This window comes from Fusarium mangiferae, assembly GCF_900044065.1.
Source record: "Fusarium mangiferae strain MRC7560 genome assembly, contig: FMAN_scaffold011, whole genome shotgun sequence".
NCBI lineage: Eukaryota > Fungi > Ascomycota > Sordariomycetes > Hypocreales > Nectriaceae > Fusarium > Fusarium mangiferae.
The window spans coordinates 1,407,046-1,432,264 of NW_024573931.1; the positions used below are offsets into that span (position 1 = coordinate 1,407,046).

The 25,219-nt window shown below is 49.2% G+C and overlaps 8 protein-coding genes across 8 annotated transcripts; 4 read left to right on the forward strand and 4 right to left on the reverse strand.

Moving 5' to 3' along the window:
- Positions 1–738: 738 nt before the first annotated feature.
- Positions 739–2,813, forward strand: FMAN_10288 (uncharacterized protein; the record flags this gene model as incomplete). The annotated part of the gene is made up of 3 exons (XM_041820947.1): positions 739–945; positions 1,129–1,359; positions 1,410–2,813. 3 exons carry the CDS (start codon positions 739–741, stop codon positions 2,811–2,813), a joined length of 1,842 nt encoding a protein of 613 aa, XP_041686776.1.
- A 413-nt stretch (positions 2,814–3,226) lies between these two features.
- Positions 3,227–6,473, reverse strand: FMAN_10289 (uncharacterized protein; the record flags this gene model as incomplete). The annotated part of the gene is made up of 3 exons (XM_041820948.1): positions 3,227–5,862; positions 5,916–6,071; positions 6,332–6,473. The coding sequence occupies 3 exons, from the start codon at positions 6,471–6,473 to the stop codon at positions 3,227–3,229; spliced, it is 2,934 nt and encodes a 977-aa protein (XP_041686777.1).
- A 3,577-nt stretch (positions 6,474–10,050) lies between these two features.
- Positions 10,051–10,808, forward strand: FMAN_10290 (putative translocase of inner membrane; the record flags this gene model as incomplete). Its single annotated transcript, XM_041820949.1, has 3 exons — positions 10,051–10,169; positions 10,498–10,567; positions 10,623–10,808. 3 exons carry the CDS (start codon positions 10,051–10,053, stop codon positions 10,806–10,808), a joined length of 375 nt encoding a protein of 124 aa, XP_041686778.1.
- Positions 10,809–11,327: 519 nt separating this feature from the next.
- FMAN_10291 (related to nucleoporin nup184) lies at positions 11,328–16,989 on the reverse strand (the record flags this gene model as incomplete). The annotated part of the gene is made up of 4 exons (XM_041820950.1): positions 11,328–12,668; positions 12,722–15,856; positions 15,910–16,822; positions 16,919–16,989. 4 exons carry the CDS (start codon positions 16,987–16,989, stop codon positions 11,328–11,330), a joined length of 5,460 nt encoding a protein of 1,819 aa, XP_041686779.1.
- A 489-nt stretch (positions 16,990–17,478) lies between these two features.
- Positions 17,479–19,814, forward strand: FMAN_10292 (putative anthranilate synthase component II; the record flags this gene model as incomplete). The annotated part of the gene is made up of 2 exons (XM_041820951.1): positions 17,479–17,784; positions 17,853–19,814. The coding sequence occupies 2 exons, from the start codon at positions 17,479–17,481 to the stop codon at positions 19,812–19,814; spliced, it is 2,268 nt and encodes a 755-aa protein (XP_041686780.1).
- Positions 19,815–20,411: 597 nt separating this feature from the next.
- Positions 20,412–21,977, forward strand: FMAN_10293 (uncharacterized protein; the record flags this gene model as incomplete). Its single annotated transcript, XM_041820952.1, has 5 exons — positions 20,412–20,595; positions 20,651–20,848; positions 20,898–21,001; positions 21,049–21,279; positions 21,333–21,977. 5 exons carry the CDS (start codon positions 20,412–20,414, stop codon positions 21,975–21,977), a joined length of 1,362 nt encoding a protein of 453 aa, XP_041686781.1.
- Positions 21,978–22,296: 319 nt separating this feature from the next.
- On the reverse strand, positions 22,297–23,444 carry FMAN_10294 (uncharacterized protein; the record flags this gene model as incomplete). The annotated part of the gene is made up of 3 exons (XM_041820953.1): positions 22,297–23,010; positions 23,064–23,216; positions 23,271–23,444. 3 exons carry the CDS (start codon positions 23,442–23,444, stop codon positions 22,297–22,299), a joined length of 1,041 nt encoding a protein of 346 aa, XP_041686782.1.
- An 809-nt stretch (positions 23,445–24,253) lies between these two features.
- Positions 24,254–24,831, reverse strand: FMAN_10295 (putative Pre-mRNA-splicing factor CWC21; the record flags this gene model as incomplete). Its single annotated transcript, XM_041820954.1, has 2 exons — positions 24,254–24,548; positions 24,602–24,831. 2 exons carry the CDS (start codon positions 24,829–24,831, stop codon positions 24,254–24,256), a joined length of 525 nt encoding a protein of 174 aa, XP_041686783.1.
- Positions 24,832–25,219: the final 388 nt, after the last annotated feature.

Here is a 25,219-nt window from a genome sequence, read left to right on the forward strand (position 1 = left end):
GCAGCCATCAAAAGTGCCAACACGCAACACGCAACCAAATCCAAAACTATTTGCTTGCTATTGAGTAACAACTTCTCACCCTCATGTGACCCCCAACCTGTCAATTGATATCGATGGAGTATTTAGATAGACAACCAACCAATGCCATTTCCCATCGTGTTCCCAGCTTGCGTCTATCTTTGGTCTTATCCTTTACCGCCAGATGCCGCCCGTTCCGCCAGCTCCGCCATTTATCAGCGGAACTGTCTTAACTCCGCCTGAGCCGCCAGAATTACATATGCAGTATTTGGTTTCATGATGTAGCCAAAGATAAATATGTCATGGCTTAGAGAGGGGGGTTTTTTTTTTTTTTTTTTTACAGTAGCAGAAATATGTTTTCTCGGTGTTTGTTGTACCGAAGTAGAACTGAGGTTAACCACCATGGGTACATATAGCACAGTTCGTCTTTAAATCACACCAGGTCCCAACCCCAGAGACGGTCTAATCCTCAGTTATTAATATCTAGTTAATTAAATAGAGGCTTCTTTTCCTGCTCCACGATGAACCACCATACGCTGTGCCATCCACACTGTGGCTTGTGGCCAGCGCCGCCACATGACAGAACGTTGCCAACCAATTAGCAGCCAATCAGCGTCTGAGCCACACTCCCACAATAAACAGCTGTCTCCTTAGAATAGTCCAGCCCCTATGGTATGGAGGACGCACTATACTTGGTCATCAGCTCAGTGGACATCAATAATGTCGTCCGCAACAGTTTCAAGGAAATTATTGGACGAGGCTCGGAATAAGAGGAATCGGTCTGTTTTCCTGCGTGATATCATTGTCATTCGGCTCATCAATGCTTGGTGGATAGCTACCTTTTTCCAGCCAGATGAGTACTTCCAATCTCTTGAGCCAGCTTGGGATTTGGCCTTTGGCTCCAGGAGCGGTGCATGGTTAACTTGGGTATGTTTGTTTTTATCTTCTGCTTATATCTACCTGTCGTACAAACACTCATGCGTGTTCTTCCCTTTCAATATGTGGCTGTTTTACCGGTTGCGAGGTGGCAAAACACCATTTACAGCATACCAGCTATTATACTATACCCTACGTTCACAGTCAGTTATAGCCACTTACAGAATTTGTTAGGAATGGAAACACCAACTCAGAACCTCTCTCCACCCAGCTCTCTTTGCCGGGGTCTATCTCATCGCAGACTTCATATCCAGCCACATCCTCCCTACAGGCATCCTCCGCGCTGCCATCCTCGTCGCGGCCCCAAAAGCCCTTCAGGCCGTGATTGCTGGTCTTGGTGACTGGTACACCTGGCAATTCGCCGTGTCTATCTATGGGGCTAATAGTAATGTCTCTTTCTTTGCAGTAAGCTATATATCCAAGTTTCCAAACCGCCGACTGACTTGATGCGTCAGCTCTTTCTTCAACTCTTCAACCCCTGGCAATGGTACTGCTCTACACGTACCTTTTCCAACTCTCTTGAAACGACTCTCACTGTTATGGCGTTGTATTACTGGCCTTGGGAACTTGTCGGTGCTGTACAGACAACCAAGGAGAATCCCAAATCCACGCCTGTTCTTAGGAGTCTCTGGTCCATTCGTGCTTCTCTGTGCCTGGCAGCATTGGCCGTCGTTCTTCGACCGACTAACGTTCTCATCTGGGCCACCATTGTCTTCTTCACTCTCACCCGAATCTCACTACAAGGTTCTTCACCGCTCACCGTTTCTACTGTGTTTGCATTGATTCGCGAGGCAATTCTCGGCGGTTCTCTAATCTTGGTTATATCAATCGCATCAGATCGTCTATATTTTGGCTTTTGGACATTCCCTGCGTACAACTTCCTCAACTTCAACCTCTCCAAATCCCTCGCCGTGTTCTACGGCCGCAACCCATGGCACTATTACATTCTCCAGGGTCTCCCCCTAATCTGCACCACTAGTCTTCCTTTTGCAATTTTGGCTCTGTACAAGCCGAGTGCATTTGCCTCATCAACGAGCCAGTCCAATACACTCAAGACACTCGCATATACCGTCTTCACAACTATCGGCGCGCTTTCACTCATCTCTCATAAGGAGGTTCGCTTCATCTATCCTCTTCTTCCAACACTCAGCATCCTCTCCGCTCCCGTTGCCGCCTCATTCTTCACTTTCCAGCCACATGCCACCACTAACAACCCCCGTCCTCGGCCTCAAATCCGGAATAAACACTATCTCTTGGCTGCCCTGAGCGTCAACGTCTTTCTCGCAGGATACCTATCTTTCTTCCACCAACCAGCCCCCCTCAATGTTCTTACATACCTTCGTCATGAGTACGAACGCATCCATTCAGACTCAGTTCAACTCGCCCAAACTTCTCGCTTTTCTGTTGGCCCTGAGAAAGACCAAGAGTTATTCGCCCTTTTTCTCATGCCTTGCCATTCTACCCCTTGGCGATCCCATCTAGTATACCCTGGTCTTCGAGCTTACGCCCTCACTTGTGAACCACCTCTTCACACTGAGCCAAACACTCCTGAGCGGGAGAACTATCGTGACGAGGCTGATCGCTTTTACGACAACCCCATTCCCTTCCTTACTTCGGAGCTCTTTGGACCAGAAAAGTCGCTTGTCGCCCCTCGCTACATCGTCGGTTTCGACGGTATCGAGCCATGGCTACAGGACTTTGTCAAGACCCCGGAGGCGCAGGCTCTCGGCCTCACACAGGTGCGCCCTGTTTGGAAGGGCTTCAATGGTTTGTTTAACGAAGATTGGCGACGATCAGGAAAGATGATTGTGTGGGACACTGGTATTTACGATAACGCACCCCTAGTGAAGGAGGCATAGATTGGCCGTCCAAATTTTGTATGAATATTAAATGTATACTAAGAGTGTACCATAGAAATATCGTGCTTCGTCGATGGTAAGCCCTTAAGCAGCGTATGCATCAAACCATGAAACTGCTTGGATGTCATATCTTTGTTGTAGTAACCTGTACTCCTTGACTATACTCCTCCACCCGCTCAAATGAAATAAAGCTCACCATCACACTAGGCTACATTACATACATGTAATCGACTTATAAGGGTGGCAGAGAGTCTAAGTAGGGTTCAGTCGATAAACCCGTCTCCCGCATATTCATCATGACGTCCGTCTCATTCTCCCTAAAATAAACTAAAAAGAAAAGGCTATTGTGCCGTGATACTACTTCAACCATTCCAAAATACTCCTCCTATTTCAACTAGAACGCTTTTCTCATCCTATTGCTCCTGCTTTGGTGTCTCTGACTCTGACTTTACTTGCTGTTGCTCAGGCTGTACTTGTTCGGGCTGCACAGGCGATATCACCGCCGGATGTTCAGTGGCCTGAACTGGCTCTTCCTCTGCTTTTGGCTCCTGTGCCAACAGGGGCTGTGGCTGTTCTTGAACATGTTTCAATTCCTCCGCCTGCGGTTGCGTAGTTACAGAAGCAGTGGCTGGGGCAGGAGTCGATGCTGCTGCAGCGGCCGGTGGCGTGTCAACATCGAGCATAGAGATGATTTTCTGAGGTGTCTGGGGGCTTTGCGGCTTTTGAGATTCTGTCTGAAGTTTAGGTTCAGCTGGAGATTGACTCTGCTCCTGGATTGGAGGCTGGGCTGGGGTTGTCGGATGAGGTTGAGGTTGAGCCTGGACCTGAGCCGGTGGAGGAACTTGCGCTTGAGGATGGGTTGGCTGAACCGGCGATGTGGGTTCAGGTTGAACCATTGAAACTGTGGCTGTCTGAGGAACTTGTGTCGCTGCAGGAGCCGGGCCCATTGCTGGACCGGGAGCTGCAGCATGGTTAGAGGCAACAGCTGGAGCGTCGGCTATTGCTGCAAGTGAAGCATGCTGCGCTGGCTCGTCTCTTCTAATTTCCAAACTCTTTCCTCGGGGTTGGAAGCTTGAGGCGCCCAGGCCGGGACGGTCAGCCGGAGGAGGAGACTTATTCCTCCTTTGTTCCGCACTCTCTTTTGCTTCACGGTATTTGTTCCTGATCCATCCTATGGGACCCTTGGAATCACTTTCTCTGCCCTGATCGAAGCTACCTTGTCCCTCGCTTACCATGTAAGGTCGGTCAGAGCTCTCGCTCTTTCGAGGCCTATGACTGGAACTAGATATTGATAGGTTGCTGACATCGCCATTGTCGTTCTGCCCAAGGGCAAGGCGTGGTGAGGTGAGACCGGCAGAGGAGCCGTTATCAGCATTCTTACTCCTCGACAACCGCCAACGCTTCTTTCGTTCTTTTTCTGTTTGATCAACAGTGCTGACAGACTGTTCGTCAAGAATCTGATCCAAGTCCGAGCCTTCGTTGAAAGATGAGTGCAGAGACGTTGGTGGTGACTTTTTCGACTTCAGTGTATTATCTGGATGCAGACTCTGGTTTGATGACGCTTGAGAGGCCCTGGGAGTGTGCTCAGATGAAACATCACTCTTTTGCTGCGTCAGAGAAGCAGGATGCGCGAGTGAAGTTTCTTGGGGATGAGGATTTTGCCCATGTGACGGCCGATCTTGTAGTTCTTGCTGCTGCTCCAGTGCTTCTCTGTGTCGCTCTTCGAGAATCGGGGCTGGTTGTTGTGGCAATGCCTGAGTTCCAGATTCATACTGCTGAGCATGTTCCATCGGGTTAGCCAGTTCTGCCCCAGGTGATGATGCAGCATTCGGATGTGTGTATGTCAAAGAGGCAGCAGAACTCTGAGCACTTGGGTTCAAGCTTCCTGGTATCCTCTTTTTCTTCAGTTTGTTAGGCTGTCTCTTGTCACCAGCATCAGTGTTGGGTGTGCTACGGAAGATGTTAGGAATATTGCGGTCCTTGGATGGTGTGGAGGACTCCGGCGGCACTTCAAGTAGTCTCTCATGACTGCGGCCTGATGCAGGAGCCTTCGTTGGTGTGAGGTAGCCGCCAGATATGAAATCAGATGACCTTGTCGATTGGGGAGATTGTTCTATGCTCTCTGTGGGGTTGACTTGTGTCAAAGGCTCTAGATGGGCAGGAGAACGGGGCCCTGGCCCATCAGACCTCTGAAAGCGGCCAGCACCAATGGCAGGAGATTTCTTGGATGGCACGGTATTGCTTCTGGCCAATCCACCTGTCGTTGGCGTAGCTGTCAAGGCTGGACTATTGGGTGTTGAGCTTCCGTCGTTCCTGGAGTTCCGTGACGACACGGATCGGTTTCTTCGAAGTTTGCCATCCCGCCGCACACTGTTGGCGCCTGCACTCGCATTGGACGCCGATCGGCCCAGGCTTGTTTTTCGAGTAGGTTGAGGGGTGAGAGGACCACTGGGTGTGCCAGACTCCACCTCTTTCTTGGTCTTTTCATCAGCAGCGGTACCCTGCATACCAATAAGGAAGTGATCCTGGTTCTCGATCAAGAAAATGATAACACATTGGTTCAGTCGGTATTCCTCAGGAGCCATGGCATGTGCTGGGTGCGAGAGCATGCCTGGCTGGAAGATGGCAGCCAGATTTTGTGAGTTCATGCGATTCTCGTCCGCCTTGGCAGCGAAAACCGCAAGAAGATCGAGAATGTAGAGAAGTAGCTGTCGGTTCAAGGGTGGTAGCTCCGTGATGAGTCGCTGGTACTGCAAGATGGCAGCTTTCTCGTTGAAATTTTCGACGAATTGAGGCCCCTCTGCATCGCCCACGGCTTGCTTGGTTGCGCCTCGGAGGGGGTCGCGGAACTTTTCGTACAGATCGAGGGGAACGACGGGTTCGGGGAGGTCGTTGAGATATCGTCGCAGAACGTTGGCAGCATCGTGTACAGTGTATCCATCCCAGACGAGGCCCTTCCCGTATCTGTCAGGTGAGTCGAATATGGTCTTAAGCTCCTTTATTCTCTTTTCCGAACCGCTAAGCCGGAAAATTCCTTCGACGTGGGTAGCTGAAAGGAAGCGTCAGCACAATTTCCCTGTCAGCCAGGCCAAGAGAACCAACCTTTTTCTTTGAGGAAGACGCCACATTTTGCGACGACAATGGGGACATAGCCGTAGATGTAACTCTGTCCATTCTCATCAATGAGCGAGATGGCGACGTTGGCATATGTTATACTTTGCCGTAAAGGCACTCCGAAGATACCTTGGGGACGGGTTTCTGAAAACACGCAAGTTAGAGATCAGACATTAAGAAGTGGGGGAGCAGCGCTATGTGCATATTGACTTCGTGACTGTGAGCATTGCAGGTGCAACAGATTCAGTCGTGATCAGCCAGAGGCGCTGTGGCCCGAGGTATTCAAAATCGTCGAAAAGCGTATCGCGACAGGCGACAGCAACGAAACTATGTTGCTTTATGACATTCTGACTCGAAGCTGGGCAGGGTTGCGCAGTGAAGAGCGAAGGAGGGAGATATCTTACCCTGGGGTTCCTGGTGCTTCGAAGGCAGCTTGAAACCCTTCCACCATGATTTAAGATCGCGCTTGCTGGGCGGGGATGCTGCATTATTGATTTGGAGAGCCGGCTGGTTGGCCTGATTAGGGTTCGAGGCGGCGGACGTCATGGCGAAAGGCTGCGCGTGCCAAGAGCGAGAGCGACGACTGCGAAAGCGAAAACGGAAGCGTAGAAGAATATGAGGTTAGGTGACGAGGGACACTACAGCTGGGCCGGCCCAGTTGCCAGAGTCACGATGACTGAGCCTCAGCCTCAATCGAGGTCGAGCGAGGATGCGGCGACGAGGTGCGCTGAAGCGGTGACCCGGAGCCGTGCCGTGCTATAATACAGAGGCCGGGTTCTGAGAGGCGGGCGGGAGGGTGAGGAAAAGGTCTCGACTCGACCGATGCCGAAAGGCGACAGCAGGATGGAAATGGCGATGCGATGCGAGGCTAGAGATCAGGAGCTAGAAATCAAAGCCTTGAGCTGGGGAAGCTCAAGCGAGCAAGCGAGCAAGCGAGTGAGGGAGTCGATGGCAACAGTGTGCGCGCCAGTCTAGGATGAGACAGATCGGTCGATGATTGGTAGCGTCAAGGGCGTTAGAGCGGTACAACAGTAGTAGTGTAGGGCGTCAAGGCGTTAGGCGCTGGCTTGGTTCAGTTCACTTGTGTCTGGTAATCCAGATTCAGGTCCTTGGCTCTGAGGCACGGGTTCGGGTTCGGGCGTAAGCAAGAATCGTGAAGGCAAAAATAGTGAGTGAGTGAGTGAGTGCGTGCGTGCGATGTGGTGATGATGGTGACGAGGTGAGGCGATAAAGAAAGGAACGGCAAGAGACGCTTCGAGCGGGTCAAGGCTGTAAATTACCGCTCAAGTCGATGATTGTCGCGTCGTAGCAATAGAGGAGCAGAGAAGACCAGAGCAGAGCAGAACAGAGCAGTTGGTGGCATCCAGAGCCAGCGAGCGAGTGAACGGGAGGGAATAAGATTAAAGAAATCCAGTCCAATTGATGTGAGGCGGGGGACTTGGGACCGAAAGCCACTATGACTAGTAGGTAGGTACCCGTAGCGCAGCAGGTAGTAGTGCTGGGTCTGGGGGGAGGACAATTCCAGGTTGTGTCCAGGTACAGTACATGCAGGGAGTTGGGAGTACCTTGCCGTACCTGTCCGCAGGGAAATGATAGACAAAGGCAAAGGCTTGCGTTGTAGACGAAGTACTGAGGTATCCGTAGGTACATAGGCAAGATACAAGGCCCAAGAGAACACTGAGTATCTTATCAGCCTTTAAGTAAGACCCGACTGACTCGGTGATTATGAGGGTATCGGTTAGATATGTTGTGTGGAGTTGAGGTTGATTCTGTGCTGCAAGAGGAATTGCAAGAGAATGCAGATGCAGATGCAGATGCAGCACTACACGGCTTCTAATTATATATGGAGGTATCCATATGCAGGTAGCAAAACGAACCAGCTCTGGTAGTGGCCTCTGCCTCTCGAAAACCTGACGGCGAATGTCAGGACAGTATCGAAACAAAGTGGAAAAGGTCTGCTGTAAGTGGGAGCAGCAGGGAGGGGGAGAACCTAGACACAGCGGCAGTAGTTACTTGGTGGGTGGGCTTATTTGCACTGAAACAGAGTACCCAATGGATAATAACAAGCTGCCTACCTAGGCATGTTATTAACGCGTGTAATTAGGGCAACCGAATTGGGACGAAAGCGAATGACCAAACGAACGAACGAGCGTGAATGTGAACAAGCGAGAGCGGGAAGTGGGAAGATGGACAAGGACAAGGATGATGATAGAGACAAGACAAGATTGCGAGAGGGGACGAGAAATACGAGAATGAGGATGCAGGTCGAGTTTTAGTTATCCGTTCGTACATACATAATAAACTTTCACTCCTAGTTCTTTTTCAGGTACATCGTCCACTGTTGGTGAACTCTGAATCTCCCTCTAAACTTAATTGTCAACGACGGACGTTATGAACAAGACGTGATATCTTTGTCAATGTCAGTGAATGTCTGTCTGTATCTGTACAGACAACGCATCTCGGATGCCCGTCTACGTTGGATCTGATACTACCCATATCCAGCCAAACCAACTTTTCTGCAGTATCAGATCTCTAATAAAAGAACTGTCATGTATAGAATAGTCGGATATTAGTTGATCAATTCACGGAGTCAACCACCCAACGCCGCAAGCGGTTGCTGTTTGTTGGTGGATACTTTTGGCGCAAGCAATTGGATTTGCGTCGTGGACATGGACTTTTACCAGGATTCAAGCTTGGAACACGATCAGCCAAATTGATCACATCACTCGCTCGCTCAATCTGCCCTGTTCTGCCCTACAAGTCACAACGGACGGTAATAGATCTCTCCACAGTGACGAGGTACTGTCGATCACAGCTCTAGGGGGCTATAACCCGTCGATAACTTGCTGAAGCACGGATAGCTGCCTCTTATCACCCACTCGCTGTTGAGAGACTCTGAGTCACTCACCCAAAGAAAAAAAAGGCCCTGGACTCTCAGCTGAAACCACTACTGCAACTCGACAACACCAACGAACCATAAACCATGGATGATAACCCGGCACTAATAACTACATAAGCATCAGAACTTGGCTTATCCATGGTCTGCAGTCTGTACTCCCAAAAAAAGAACTGTTAATCTTAGCAGGATGCCTCCACTGTTGAGGATGCTCGGGAGTCTCTGTCACCGTCTCGTCTTGATCTACAGGGCTGTTTATGTTGACTGTCCAAATCGAGACTCTTTTTATTTCGACTCTGAAGCTAATAAGGGCCTACCTACTCCGTACATTAGTAGTCTCACTTGGTGCGCCAACACCACCAACAAGTGAGACTGTCTGTATCTTGTATAGAGGATGGAATTTGGGTAATAAAACGGGCCAGCTCGATGTTTACCACCTGTGAGACGCAGTACGTACTCCTCTTTGACTTAAGCATGCATGGTTGGCATCGACACAAGGGACTGGCAATTGATGGATGTTTCCATATTTGGCATGAGGATGTTGAAGGATTGCAACCATCACACGTCAGTCTTTCGCCTCTCTTGAATCCTTTCCGTGTTCTGATTCGTCGCAAATCTCATGCTTCAGTTTTGTAGATATCGGCGAGTAACAGAAGTTCTGGAAGCATCATCTCCCTTGTATGCAGTCCATGCTGTAGGTAGTCTCTTTCACGCCAGGCTATAATTCATGTACCTCCAACTTCGGCCTCCGTCTTTGAGCAAATGCATATATCTTGGTCATTGACGTCTATCTTATTTTGATAATGCACACCAAACAATAGGCGCCATACATGGACTGCGCCTCATCCAATCCCCGACCCAACTGCAAGACTTGTCAGATGAGGTGCCGCGCCGATCAGTGTTTCATGTTGTTGTTTTTTTTCGCCATCAAGTGAAACTACAAGAATAGCAATTGCCATGCTCACCTCCAACGGCTGTCTCGTTTTGGTCAGCTGAATTACGTGGTGAGCTGTAGATGTTTGGATCTGCAGAGCATTGGAGGGAAGGGTTGCTACTAAAGCAAGCAGGGAGGTGCTCGCATGACAGTCTCTCAGTAGATAGATGCATTTCCCTCTTATTTAAGTTACTGTATGTAAATGACAAGAATAGCTTTAATGGCTGTTAAACAGGTTATCAAGTGTATGTACGTAGGTCTTCAGCTGGTCAAAGAAGCCCAACTCCACTATCATGGGTACCTGGCTACGTCAGAAGCTCTCACCAGAGCAAACGCTGCAACAGCGGAACACGCATTCAACAATGAAATGGCTCCAGAACTGGAAAAGAAAGATCGAAATCAACATACCAATGTATCACACGAGTCTGAATAGCGTCACTTCTAATAAACGGGAATAACAGCTGTGGTGCATTTAAGGCTCAGCCAATCCGGGGTAAAACGATAATGCGATCCCGCCGATAAGCCCAACCCGGCCGAGTCCCGAGCTCTCTAGCTTGCTTATCTCAAAATTTCAGTCTCCATATCAAACCGACAACGTCAATCCACCTCGACAAGCCTTATAACCTCGATTTCATCAACCGCATCAACCCCCCCTAAACCGTCAAAATGGATATGTAAGTTTCTTCATACTCAATTCATATCACTACATCACAATGCTAATCAACATGTTCCAATCTTAGGCTTTCCGCAGCTGAACAGCGCACTCTTGAGCAGCGCATGCAGAAGCGCCAGGTCAAGGAGTTTATGGGCGTATGTACCCCCAACGATTATTTCGATCGAATTGTTGCTGACAAGCTTTTCTTAGGCATTCGGCGGTCTTGTTGAGCACTGCTTCATGTCCTGTGTCGATGACTTCACCTCAAAGGCCATCTCAACCCGAGAAAGCGGCTGCATCAACCGCTGCGTTCAGAAGTGGATGGCTTCTCAACAGCGCATCAGCGACCGCTTCCAAGAGCACAACGCCCAGCTCACAGCTCAGATGAACAAATAAATGCGAAATACTCTAGACACGAGACATGTACGATTAGCAAGGAGGACGGCAAGGGGAAGGGCACACAAAACCTGTGCTGTTGATATCAAATGTGCTCCGGATTATATATGAGATCGAAAAGACGGAACGCTATTTATGACCATGATACGCTGTGTGGCTAGGTCTCATGGCACCAGATGCACTTGTATATTATTATGGGCTACAGGTACGAGACGCTTGGGCTCAAGCCGTCACCATGGAATGAATTTATAACCCATTCTTACTCTCATTCCCGATGTCCGTCATCGCCCTTGCAACTCAACTTGACAAGGCAGCAAGCATTTCGTGACCGCAAGTATTATTACAGACCGGCGAGCCGGTTCACAGGGTAGCTCGGTTGGCGTCAACGTAATCAAATCACGTCTCTCTTATGCCATTCCGCAATGCGCACATCCTACCCCAACGCCCTTGACCTAAATACTTATAATATACACACCTTGGTGATTATCATTCGTTTCCCCTAAGCTCCTATGTTCATATTCAATTATCTGCTTCTTCACTTAGCACATCTCTGATGGCATCTAATTGAGCCACCGCTTTCTCCTCCAAAAGACTATCATATGCCCCAGAGGCTGGCTTCATCCCACGCCAGTCCATTTCACGCTGACCTAAGGGCATGAGTCGCTCCTTTAGCAACTTCTTTGTGCTCAACCAAAAGTCGACGTTCTCTAGCAGGTTTGCCGAGTCCCATTCCACGTCAGGAATGTCCCGGTTGTTGTTCACACGAAGAGCAGCAAGCACTCGCGTGAGGAGGGCAAGGGAGTGAACCTCGGATATCGCGACAAGGGTCAGGTAGTGCGGTGACGCCCGAGACTGGGTACGACTGGCTCCAGGTGCTTCGAATCGGTCCACGCTGGCTTCCAGTAGGTGAGGGAACTGGTTAAGAACGTACGCAACCTCTGGGGCAACAGTTGCACCCAAAGCTGTGAGCAAGTTCAGCATTAGCGGCAACAGTCCTTTGGCCCAGATACCATAGCAACGTTGCACCACAGGGGAATCTGAATAGGGAGAAACGTTGGACTTCAGCATGAACTTGGTCAGATTGGCAGATAGGATGTTGCTCAAGATTCCATCGCATGCCATCTGTTCAGCAACCATAGGGAGAGTTGAGAGTTCAAGCAAGAATAGCATGCTCAACTCGCCATAGATAGGGTCGCCTTGATCCGCCAGTCTGTCTGCCCATGAGTAGAGAGACGACGCAGCATGGAGGACTTGATGCTCGGCCATGATGTTAAGAACTTGAGTCTGAGATTGATCCATGTTGGGCAGACTTATGCAGGCTTGAAGGATGGCTGTCAACAATCCTAAATCTTCCGGTGATACACTATTTTCGTTATCGTGAATGAGGCTGACAAGTGCGCGGAAGCCCCTGCCCACAACTCGGTCAAGGATATTCAACACAGTTTGTGTAACTGTCACGGTAGTTCCCTCAAAGACATCCTGAGATTCGGTTGATTTCTTGCCACTGATTTGGTAGGCACGCAGAGTAACGAAAAGAGCCTTTAGTAGGGTGCGGTAGTACGAGATAGATTCAATGCCCCAAGGCTCCTCGACTCCGTTCATGGTACCAACAAGAGTCGAGAGAAGCTGGTTGATGTCCTTGACTGGCACTGATGACTTGACAAGGCGCTGGATTAACACAAGCGCAAGGCTCGCCCTGGACTCGACAAGTTTTAGGAAGATGTGTTCAGGGCCTGGAATTCCTTGGTTGGCATTGAGACATTGTTGGGCAACTTGCAGCATTTGTTTTTCCACGGTGTCGTTCTTGGGCATGCATGTTGAAAGCTCTACAAGTAGAAACTCCCAGGCATGGAAAAGGGCCTAGAAATAACGTCATTAGCTATGTCCATGATACACAAGGCACAGTCACTTACGAGCTGAGCATCAACTAAAGACAAGTTCGTGTTTGCCCGCTCCATCTCTGTCTTGAAACCGTCGTCCTTGCGACCTTTCCAGCCTGGATCAAATCGTAGCATCTGATCGGCGCGTTCCAAGTCATAGTAGTAACTCTTGCCGAGTTCCCGTGGCTCCAGGACGGTCCGCTTGAAGTCATCCACAGGGCAGTCTGAATACTTGTTGGAGAAGTTTCGGGCGAAGTTGTTGTGAAGAGACTTGTTGTAACCTCCAACCTCAACTCCATCACGCAAATAGTAGTCGAGATCGCCAATAAGGCTCTTTGCCAATGTTCCCGAGTTGCCCAGATGCCGCGAGTGGTAAAGCTGCATGGCAAATGTCTCCGCAATATACGCGGCCAGTCTTGCCTCAAAAGCAGCACGGACAGGGTCAGACTTTACAGTGATACTGGATGATTTGAGATCTCGGACGTATTCTCTAAGCCCATCAAGATAAGCGGTGTCTTTCTGGAGTGTGAAGACTGTCCAGGGCCAGAAGTTCTGGGCCGAGGCGACAAAGTCAAGAATAACCAGGGCCTCGCTTATTTCTAGATCCTTTAACTTGCCAAGCTTGGCAAGCCCAGTAGCAAATACCGAGCTGGAAGAAACATCCGTCTTCTTTTTGTCTTTCTTCATCGCCTCCCTGGGGGTCTGCCCCGTAAGCAGGCAATTAGACATCCACTGTTGTCGGTTCCTCAGAATAGCCGAAAAAAACTTCCATGTGGCTTTGACCTCGCCCCTGAGTTCAAAGGGCTTACCCAGGGTTGATAGAAGTTGGAGAAAAGACTTGGAAATCTGAGGCCCCAAGTAACCAAGCAGTGACGGGGGCTCACTTGAGGATTTGCCAGCATTTACAACCAAAGACTCAAGCAGCCACATGGTGGGTTTGCGGAAATGATCAGATACTGCGCATAACCGTGCAAGCAGGGTGGAGCTTTTAAAAAGGTAAGTTTCAATCATGCCAGAGGATTGCTCTAGATAATTGGCGACGCGCAGTAGTGTCGCGAAAAATTCAAGTACTGAATTTAACTGTGCCTGTACCATCTCCACGCGTCTTGGATAGAGGGTACTGTCGGCGGTTGTAAATGCTGTGATAAGGGACGATAAAAGGGGTTGGAATCGCAGAGATCCAGTTGAGGGCGAGACGAAACAGTCGATAATATAAGAGGCGGCAGGTCGTAAGCATGAAGTTAGATTCTCAGTCGAAGGATCGCCAAGACTGTAGCTATACATAACCACCTTTTGCAGGATTGGTACAACCTCTCGGAGCACTGACGAGCGACATGTGTCAGACGCAAATCTCCAAGTTGAAGTATTCTCAAAGATGTCTACGCCTGCCTGTGCAATGGCGTAGCTGACCTTTGCCAAAACTTTATCTGCTGTGCCCAGCCAAGGATTCATATCTGACTTGTTTCTGCTTGTGGGAATACCAGCTCGTCGCTGAACAGCAGAAGTCATTGCAGTGTCAATAAGGTTTGAGAATAGTCTGAGACAAGATAGTAAAAATTCGAGCCTCTCCTGGACCAGATCGAGGCTTCCCACGACCTTGGTGAGCTTACCAGCTCTGGACTCGGAACTTAAAAGTTCGCATCGAGAAAGATACGACCACACTCTGCTGGGATAAATAGGCAGGACCGCATCGAGGAATTGGACGCAAGAGTTCAGGATAGTGACGACAACGTCCTCGCTCTCCGCAAGATCAACCTGCATGTAGTAGTCCATTGTCTCGCAGACGACTGTTAGGAGGTCTCTACCACCACCCGCATCAATATGTTTCTTTGCCTCATGTAGAATATCATTGTCAGAAAGCACCAAGGCGCCGGTGGACTCCTCCCTGGCGGCGTTCAGATGATCCATGCGAATTAGTGTCGCAAACAAAGAGATGACTTCGGCAGTTTCTTCTGGCTGGAGCATTCCGAGCTCAGATTGATAGCCTTCCTTCATGAGATTGATTTCCAGTCGTCGACCCAAGAGCGAGATAGTTGAGTGAGGATACTCCATTGAGACAACTCTACCTGTATCCGTAACAAATCGTCCATATGTGCCTGCTGGTATCCGGTACGCATCGTCCTCGACACGTCTTCCTCGCCACGAAGGGGATAAAGAGATGATGGGAATATCTTGCAGCAAACAGAAAGTATTGGTGTTCTCGTCTTCTTGTGCGAGCTCGTACTCCTGGAAGTAATCGGGAAGGACGAATGTGAGTGTGGGTGTTGCACGTAAAAGGTTAAGGATCATCTGAGAGCGATCGCTGTCACGGAGGCTAGTGGCACTGGCGAGAGTTCGGCAGAGAGTGATAAACGGCAGAAATTCATAGGGATATCTGTCAAGAGCTTGCTGAAAGAAGAACTCTAGTGCAAGATGATCATTGATCATGGATGCGAGAATATCTTGCTTCTCTGAGAGGTTCTCCTTGTTTGAAATGTCCCAGTAATTTCGGCCGGCGCTTAGAATCGAAAGAAGGGAGCTTACTGGTTCGGACTGATAACCAACGATGGGGTATGAAACCTTAAGAAGCTCAAGGAAGACATTGCGAAGACGAGCACTGAGTAAGGGGGTCATACTACCCTCATCAGAGGGACCTAATGATGTTGCCATATTAGAAACGACATCAAAGACACGGCCTTGAGCCGTGACTTGTGATGCAAGCTGTTCCACCACGACAAGGTCCTTGGATGAAGTCGCATTCTCGAGGAAGCCGTCAAATTTTGAAGATTCGATGGAGAAGATGCTGCCCGCCGAGTTTCGTCTTGCGACTGGTCGAATCACACCCCCTGCCTCGAAGGTTTCTCGGGCATTTTGCTGCAGCAAATTATCACGCTTCTCTGTTCGACTTTGATAGGAAACATTCATGCGATGAAGAAGAAGCGTCCAGGCGAAAATGACGGGCGAAGCGCTTTCGCAGTCGGCTTCGGCAGCGTTTAGTATGCTCTTGTGGACCTGTTCAAGGACGTCAGATGAGAGCAGGTATGTGTCGTAGGAAGTATCTGCTTGAGTAGCATCCTCTTCTCTCTCGGAAAGATAGGTCAATGAGCGAGCTGGCTTGAGTAGTATCAGGGACACGGCGGCTGAAAGAGTCTTCAGGGGCAAAACTAGCGGGGCAATGCTCTCGTGGATCTGGGGGCACTATTAGTACAAGTCTGCGCATCAACATGTTGTGCAATACATACCGGCTGAACTGCGTCAAAGAATCTGTAGACTTCCATCAAAGAAAACCACTGGTTGACGGCACTTGAAGGTGCAAAATCATCGCCAAAACTGTCAACAATCTGGAAGACAACAGACAAAGCATGGATAGCTTCGGTTAGAAGCGTTCGCAGCCAATCTAGTTCGACTTCCTCTGTCACCCACTTCTCATCCGTTACAGCTTTTAGACCTGATTCGATGCGAGACATAGAGTCTGTGAGAACTTGAAGGTAAGTCGGGAGTAGGGGTTCGGCGTCGTCTCGTGAAGGAAGCTTCAGTCGGTAGGTCTTGGCTAGGTCGAGATCAACACTGGCGAAGGTCGGCAGCCTCTCGTACAGCTTGATCGAGTTGGCATAGTCCGCAGACATCATAAAAAAACGGCGCTCGGTAAGATATGTATCGAACAGGCGTCGCTGTCTCGTTTCGGGCTTCTCGAATTCAGCCCAGATCTCCTCAGCATCCAGCGCAGCCGCCGATCCTAGGTCCAAAAGAAGTCCTGACCCTTGACCATTGTTGAGGCCGGCGGCTTCCTGCAGATTCTTCGCATCTTGAGACGATAATGGGCCACTGAGATGGCGCGCAGGACGGGACTGGTGTTCTATCACGACCACACGCAAAGCTGCGACCAGGTTGATTTTGGCATTCTTGCTGAGCCATTCGGCATCTTTCTTGATCGACTCGATGTCAGGTCGTCCATCTGAGCTTGCGGGAACATTAATCGGGGCCGTTTTTGTTTCAAAGACTTTTTTTGTTGTCTCATCTGCGGGTGCGAAGGTGCTGGCAGGGTCCTCGAGGAGACGGTGAACATAGTCGTCGCTCAGAAATTCGATAACGGCAGAACTCGTAGTTCTCTGGCCAGAAGCATCAGACAGCGCAGTTGCGACGAGCTTCCAAGAGCTGAGTGTTGAGTTAGCGGTGAGTTTGTGTACATAGATGAATGGATAGGCAGCCCAAGAGACGAGAGAGAGCTGCAGAGGCATTCAGTCAACTTACAGCAGTACCCGCTCCCCAGTCAGGCATTGTTCTAGGGAGGGGAAGTAAATGCGATCGGCCACCGGCGCCATTGCAAAGAGCGTCAAAAGGGCGGCAGTGGCATGCGACGCATCACCTTGCGATTAGTTAGGGTGGATGCGAAGAAAGTTTGATTTTGATGCTTGTTGACGCGCCTGGTCGCGAATGGATGGATCGAGCTTTGGCTGGTCAACTTTTTGGACCTGACCTGGAGCTAGAGAGCTCCAATTTAGCCCAAGTTTACCCGGTGCTTCAGTGGACGGCAGTTATATCGGACCTTGTGCCTCCATTCGCCATATAGAGTTAACACTGTACAAGCCATTGTGTCCCAGCCAGAGACGACAGTGCGCTAGTCATTGCTGCACTGGCCGAAAGTCGCATTCACAGCTTCTTTGTTCAACTATATTCAAACTCAAAGTGACTCACCTTTTGCAACGTCACCGCTCTCAGTCTCGTAAAATAACTCATTTTTACGAAGACACGGTTTCAAAACACTCTCCCTTCTCGTCATTGTTTTTTTCCAGAGAAAAAAGAGAGAGAGAATGGGTTCCTCAGATATTATCGATCACTCGCCTCACCAGGCTGATCCCTCGCCTCCAATTCCAACGGCCTCTAACCTTATTCTTATTGACAACTACGACTCTTTCACCTGGAACATTTACCAGTATCTCGTTCTCGCTGGAGCTACGGTTACTGTCTATCGAAATGACAAGGTCACTGTGGATGAAATCATTGCCAAGAAACCCACCCAGATCATCATCAGCCCCGGTCCCGGTCACCCCGAGACTGATTCTGGTGTGAGCCGCGATGTCATTAGACATTTTGCTGGCAAGGTTCCTATCTTTGGTGTCTGTATGGGCCTGTAAGTGTTGGTCGTTCCCTTGTATACCAATTCCTCTGACCTCCTTCAAGCCAGTGCATCTTTAATGTTTATGGCGGAGAAGTCAGTTCAGCTGGTGAATGGCTCCATGGCAAAACTTCACCATTGACCCATGATTCCAAGGGTGTGTTCTCTGGTCTCAAGCAGGGTGTTCCAGTTACTCGCTACCATTCTCTTGCGGGTACCCACGTCACTTTGCCTGAGGACCTGGAGGTTTCTTCTTGGGTCGCTAAGCCTGATGGTTCCCCTGGTGTCATTCAAGGTGTTCGTCACAAGAAGTACACCATCGAAGGTGTCCAATTCCACCCTGAGAGTATCCTGACTGAAGGTGGGCGAGCTATGATCACAAACTTCCTCCGCATGCAAGGAGGTACTTGGGAGGAGAACACTGAGTTCCAGAAGTCTGGTTCCGCCAACAGCGACGACTCGGCTGCGCCCAAGCCCAAGAAGAACAACATTCTGCAGCGAATTTACGCCAATCGAAAGGCTGCTGTGGATGCTCAGAAGCAAATTCCTTCCCAAAGATTTGAGGATCTACAAGTTGCTTACGATCTCAACGCTGCGCCTCCCCAGATTCCTTTTGTCAACCGACTACGGCAGTCTCCTTTTGACGTTGCTTTGATGGCTGAGATCAAGCGCGGTTCTCCTTCTAAGGGCATATTTGCGCTGGATATTTCCGCCCCTGCACAAGCTCGAAAGTACGCTCTGGCAGGCGCAAGTGTCATTTCCGTGCTTACTGAGCCTGAGTGGTTCAAGGGCAGTATTGAGGACTTGAGAGCCGTTCGACAAGTCTTGGATGGCATGCCCAACAGACCCGCAATCCTTCGTAAGGAGTTCATCTTTGACGAGTATCAGATCCTTGAGGCACGATTGGCTGGTGCGGATACTGTTCTGCTCATTGTCAAGATGCTTGATTCTAAGCTTCTACAAAGACTATATAATTATTCTCTTCAGTTGGGTATGGAGCCTCTTGTTGAGGTTCAGAATGCTGAGGAGATGACGACTGCCGTTAAGCTGGGCTCCAAGGTCATCGGTGTCAACAACCGTAATCTCGAGAGCTTTGAAGTTGATCTCAACACTACAGGCCGGCTACGCAGCATGGTGCCTGAAAGCACAATCATTTGCGCGCTCAGCGGTATCAATACCCATGATGATGTTTTGATGAACAAGAGGGATGGTGTCAATGCTGTTCTAGTTGGTGAGGCCATCATGAGAGCCCCTGACGCCAGTGTTTTTATCAGCCAGCTATGCTCTGGGGCCGAGCCCCCTGCTAAATCTGATGTCGCGCCATCATTGTACGTCAAGATTTGCGGTACTCGGAGTCCTGAGGCTGCCCGGAAGGCTGCCGAGTCAGGGGCAGACTTTGTTGGCATCTGCCTTGTTCCTGGTGCCAAGCGATGTATCTCACATGAGACTGCCCTTGCAATCTCAGAAGCAGTGCACACATATCCTAGCACTCGAAAACACGACACCCAAGTGGCAGTAGTAGACAACAAAGCCAAGGACTACTTCGAAGCTGCTGCCCAAAGACTTCGTAGCCCTCGACCTCAGCTCGTTGGTATTTTCCAGAATCAGCCTCTGGGCGAGGTTTTGGAGAAGCAGAAGCAATACGATCTTGACCTAGTTCAGCTTCATGGTGACGAGCCTATCGAGTGGGCAAGCCTCATCCCTGTGCCCGTCGTCCGATGCTTCAAGCCTGGCCAAGTCGGAATTGCGCGTCGGGGATATCATACTGTTCCTCTTCTTGACTCTGGCTCTGGATCCGGCAAGCTTCTCAATGTCACCAATGTACAGGCTGTTTTGGAGAGTGATCCTGAGCTTCGAGTCTTCCTTGCTGGCGGCCTCAACCCTGACAACGTGGCTGAGTCTGTCAAGGCTTTGGGTCCCCTCGCTGATCGAGTGATTGGCGTTGATGTGAGCAGTGGTGTGGAGGAGGATGGAAAACAAAGCTTAGACAAGATCGCAGCTTTCATAAAGGCTGCCAAGGAAATCCGATAAAAGATAGAAATAAACACAGGTTATGCAATTGCAGAAAAATCTCATGAGCACTCCAGTTTGATTGAAGCCGTGTGGTTGTAAGCCATTTTAAAGTGCCCCCTTTCTAAGGTGGTCCTTATAATAATCTTTTCTTGGGGACCCTTCTCCAAGGCACAGATATTATCATCCCATTCTATACACACTCTCTCTTATGGCACAGGGCACTATCAAGCATGCAATTAGACTCATAGTCTCGCATATTCATCTCTCATCACAACAAGCCCTGATCTTGAGCTTTTACATCAACTTCTCTTTTTTTACACCCCTTCCTATACTCTCACTCCTTATTCCATCTTGTAACGAGGCCCTCTACTATATTTAGGCTGGTTGATACTTTTCTCTCTTCTAAAGTCGTCATCACCTTTCACTTTTGGTCCTGACCAGCAACAGCTTCTTCATCCTGTCCCACAGGATATCTTCACCTTCGCCTACCAATATTTATTCTCTCTTCCTACTTCAATTTCTATTCTTTTTCCTCATTGGACTTCTGCATCTTTGACCAACGTACACCATTGATCGGTCCTCGTCCTTCAGCTTTTTGACAGTTTATCAGCCGGCATGGTTGCTCAGATCTTCAAGAACCGTGTAATTTCAGCTGCAGGGCCTCTCCCTGGTCAGTTGACAGTGGAAAACCTGAAGCGATGGATCTCACTTCGCAAAGGCGTCTTTATCGACGACTTTGATGAGACTGTCACTCATCTCCTCTGCACCAAGGAACAGTTCGACAAGAAACTTCCCAAAGGTACTAATCTTTGTTTCTTGTTCTCTTTATATGGCAACTACTTATAACTTGTTAGTCAAGAAGGCATTGAAACTTGGAAAGGGCATTCACATTGTTCATTGTGACTGGTTCGAGTATTCGACGGTCAAGAACAAGAAATTGCCTGAAGCGGACTATTCCATGAGAAGTCTCATCGCAAAGGAAAACGCAAAGAAGAGAGAAAAGGCTCGGATCGAGAAGGGTATAAGGAACGCGGAGAAATTTGTTAACACAAGTATGCCCTTCGCAGTTCTACTGATTTCTGAAAACTAAAGCTCTTCTAGACCGCTTCCACCTCTATCGAGATCGCCTCAACTTTGTCTACCAGGTCGACCTTACTCGAGATAATGAGTTCACAGGCGAGTTCGGGCAGAAGTATACTCTTTGCGTAAGTAAGATTTGCCTCTCGCATGTCTTGATGCTAACAATAAACAGTTATGGGAGTCCAACGCCAAACCTCACTTGTACTGGTTCACGGCCAAATTCCTCAAACAAAAGGGGAGCTCTCAGCCCATGTATCATCGCCCTAGTCCTCACGAGGGAAAATGGAGGGTGGAGATGGAGCTGTTTATGGACTTCTTTAAAAAGAAGACTGGGATCGCTTGGGAAGATCGGGTGTCACTGGCCCAAACAATGCCCAGTTCGTATTTTCAGTATGAGCCTCCGGTATGTCTCAAGTCAATTGCTCTTCATGAAGATAATTTACTAATAATATTTAGTCCAGGGGTAAACCCATTGGGAGACGACTAAAGCACGACATCGAGTTTTGTCGAAATATCAATGCTACGATTCGGGGGTTACCGCTACCTCCCCCCGAAGAAGAGGAGCGTCAGACTGACTCGGCTGAGGATGAGTCTGATGATGGCCCAAGAACCCTTGAAGAAGATGGTGAAGTGATGATTTCACCCCCGGATTCCCCTCGCGCTGTGGCGGAAGAATCTGGCATCGACCCAAAGGAGTTTGGAGACGACACTGAAATGGCTTCTCCTCCTGATCCTGAGAAGCTTCCAGGTGAAATCAAATCCTACTCCAGCTTGGGAGCCTCTCGGGACTGCAGGGAAGAGATTCCACCTTCTGAGTTTGAGCATTCTCAAGATGAAAAGGCAGCCATCACTAATTCTGAGACCATTAACGGCGAAAGGAAATCTGAGTCACCTCCCGAGTCTGAAAAGGCTCAGGAAGCGGACAAATCGACTGGTGTCTTTATGGATGATGCAGAGGCCAAGGGTGCTCTTCCTACTGCAGCCTCTTGTATTGCTGAGAAAGACCTATCACATGCGGCAAATGAGGGTGCCGCCGTGGTTCCTGGTGATGTGGGCGACATGGGGGTCTCCTTTGAATTCGAGACACGAGAGTCTCTTTAGTTGGAGTTCATCTGATGGTTATGGGTTCTGCAGGCTTGCTATCTTGCTGGGCATGACAAAAAAGAGTGCGCCAGGTCTCGGGTTATCAATTATGAATCTGAACCCCAATTGCTGGGGAGCTCAAGTAATGGGTTACTGTTGGTTGGAGCAGCAGATGATTGGGACGTGCATATCTTGGGAGACTTGGTGACAATCGCTCAGTATGCTTGGCGTATATAGAACGATAGCTAATTAGATAGCAATGCTCATAATGGCTTATAATTGATTCACTTGTACATAAACCGATGTGTGATTGCCGGTCTCCTGTTGTTTCCGGTCTTCAGAACCTCAACTTTGGCAAAACAAAGACCACGAGTATGCATGCCACAGCAAGCAAAGCAATATATGCATACAGGAGTAGCCTCCCAAAGTATCCCTTTCCTTCTGTCATCCTCTTGAGCATACCCATTCGCCCTTTCGCCGCCTCCATGCTCTGTTCCGTCTTATCCATTCCCTCACCTGCACGCGCCACTACGTCCTTGTCTGCCTCGAGAGTAGTTGAGAATCGTTGTGAGCTTGACTTTAGAGCACTCGCCATCTGAAGAATCGATTCTGAAAGGGCTTCCTGTTCGGCTCGTTGATGGTCAAGTAAAGCTTCAGCTGTTGCTGTTGATGTTTGGGGAGTAGAGGGTTTGCTTCGATTGGCGAAAAGCGCCGCGCGCGCCGTTGAATGGGCAGGCGGTGATGGAGATGAAGGTGCACCTCTTGATCTTAGGTTCTGCGTTGTTTGCGTGGGTTGTTGTTTGTGCTCTTGCGATGTCGTAGACGTGTCAGGGGGTGTTGTCGATGCTGGCGCTGGTACTGTGGCTGTTGTCACTGGTATCGTTGTTGCCTCGGGGGGCTCTGACTCGGCATCGTCATCTTGCCCTGAGCTTTCCGTGGGTTGGCCTGTTGATATGGAATCGACCATGCTATCGCTCGGCGTAGGTATTATTTCTGAGAGGATATCTTCTCCGTCGGTACTCTCATCATCTTCGTCCTCCTCAATTGCCACCTGTCGTGATGTCAGCTTCGATCCTTTGCCTTGTCCCATAAACCATTCCATACTTGTCTCAAGTCTTCTAGGCGATCCAGTAGCAGTTCTAGAAGCTCTCTCTTCCTGTTCAAATCACTTTGTACTTCAGCCCTCCGACCTGGCGCTTTAATCCCAAGCGCATCGTGTTCTAGTTTCGTCAAAGAGTTTCGTGCATATTCGAGATTCTATGGCTCAGAGTCAGTGTATACGGATGTGGAATCTGGCACAGCCGCTCTTACAGATGCTACTCGTGCTCTTTCGAATTCGCTCGATCGTAGTCGTCGTTCGCGGTCGCTATCTGTATGAAGAACGGTCTTTTGTAGTCGCAGCAGCAGAGTTCCCAGCTCTGCTGATGCAATATCGATTGCGCTTCTATTAATTGGATGTACGGTAGAATGTGAGAGTCGCGCCATGGTCGTCTTTTTGTTTGGTTGTCGATTTCCTGAATCTTCCCCGTCTCTGGTACTGTCGTTGGTGATTTAAGTGACGTGTGAGGTTCAAGGAAGCTCAAGCTATAGCGGGTCTTTGTAGCATGAGCAGGTGCCAAGCCCCGTCGCAGCCTACAACGCCATCCCTAACGACCAACCGGACTCTTGCAGAATAGAGTCAATATATAAATCCTACACAAGAATATAATTCGGTTCATGAACGTTTAGTGAGTTATTAGGTTTAAGGACGTTGAACATCATTTGGCCAGTGTCGAATCAAGAACCGCACCAGAAGGTAGCTGATGGGGTAGATCAAGCAGCTGTTGTTCGTGTTTCCATTATCATTCATAGGGAGGAGGCCAAGACAAGGTAAGATGACCATAATAAGACACCCGGAACCACTGCAGTAGGTACACAATGGAATACGGAACATACTAGCGATAATTTATGAGTCGTTATTTGAAGGAACAAAACCTCGTGTCCAGTGCGGAAGAATATCCTACCCTATACATCGCATATTAATTTGATCAGTCCCAATGCCCAAACGCCATACGCCACTCAAAAATGAACAGAAACATGACAGTAAACCCATCCAAAAACCGATTCCATACTTATCCGTCCCGTCCGAGTTTTCAATGGACAGAGGGCTTTAATAACAATGGCAGTTTCCTGGCGAAGCATGAGAGACCGCCAGATGCTTGACATTTGTCCAAATGCCGAAAGCTCTGTGCTGCCCCTTAAAGCGCAAGGTCCGATAACATAGTGGCCGATGTGTTTTGAGTTGGGTGGTCATCCTAGTCTCTCGGCTCACTTTTCCTATCGTCACCTTCATCCTTCTCCTCTTCCTTCTCCAAAGCATTGCGCAGCCTCTCTTCTTGGCGCTTCCAATGACCTCCCTCTTCATAGTCTGCGCTAATCTTCAATGCTTTCCGTAGTCGTTCGCTCTCCTTGATCTTGGCATCGGCCATCTCGTGGACCTGGTGTTGCTTAAATGTCTTTCTTTGGCCGCCTCTCCTCCCAGAATTCATCTCGGCGAGGAGTTTTTGTCGGAGCTCGTCGCATCGCCTATCGATCTCGTCTTCGTCAACCCTTGATCATGTTAGCACAGCCAGCTTTGCAATTGGATGTATTCAAAGTTGTACTCTTCTTCTTCAAGCTTGTCCCTCAAGTCAAAGACCTTAACTTCGACCTCGCGCTTGCGGTCATGCTCCAGGATCCCCTTGTCTGGCTGCCGTTGTTTGTGTCGAAAGCTATCGAGGTCTTTGGGATAAGGAGCGCCGTAGTCGCGAGGCTTGATCTGAGCAAGGTTGCGTTGAACGTAGCCCGAGGTGCCACTACCTCGGGGGGTGTTGAGACCAACGTTGTCAGACATTACAGCAGACAAAGTGTCGTGATTTGAATTGTTGAAAGGACTGTTGGTGTAAGTTGGCGCGCAGATAATGTTATGGACAATCGAGATCTGTGATGAATGCGACAGCAACAGGCAAGGTGGATAGTTATTGGTGATGTAGGACCCTTCTCTGCCGCTGTCACTCCACCTAAATTTTTACCGCCTACCTCTCTCGGAAGATAAGATAAGCAACTGTCGCCCCTCCATCATGGAGGGGCATGGATAATTTGGATAATTTGTAAGTGAGTCAACATTTGAACATTGACAGCATAACCCACCACTTTTTGTTCTTTTCAGAAAAGTGACACAACAATTTGATACAGAGGATTTCTCATACTACAAGCCTTTGATTCAAGACCTTCGATCATAC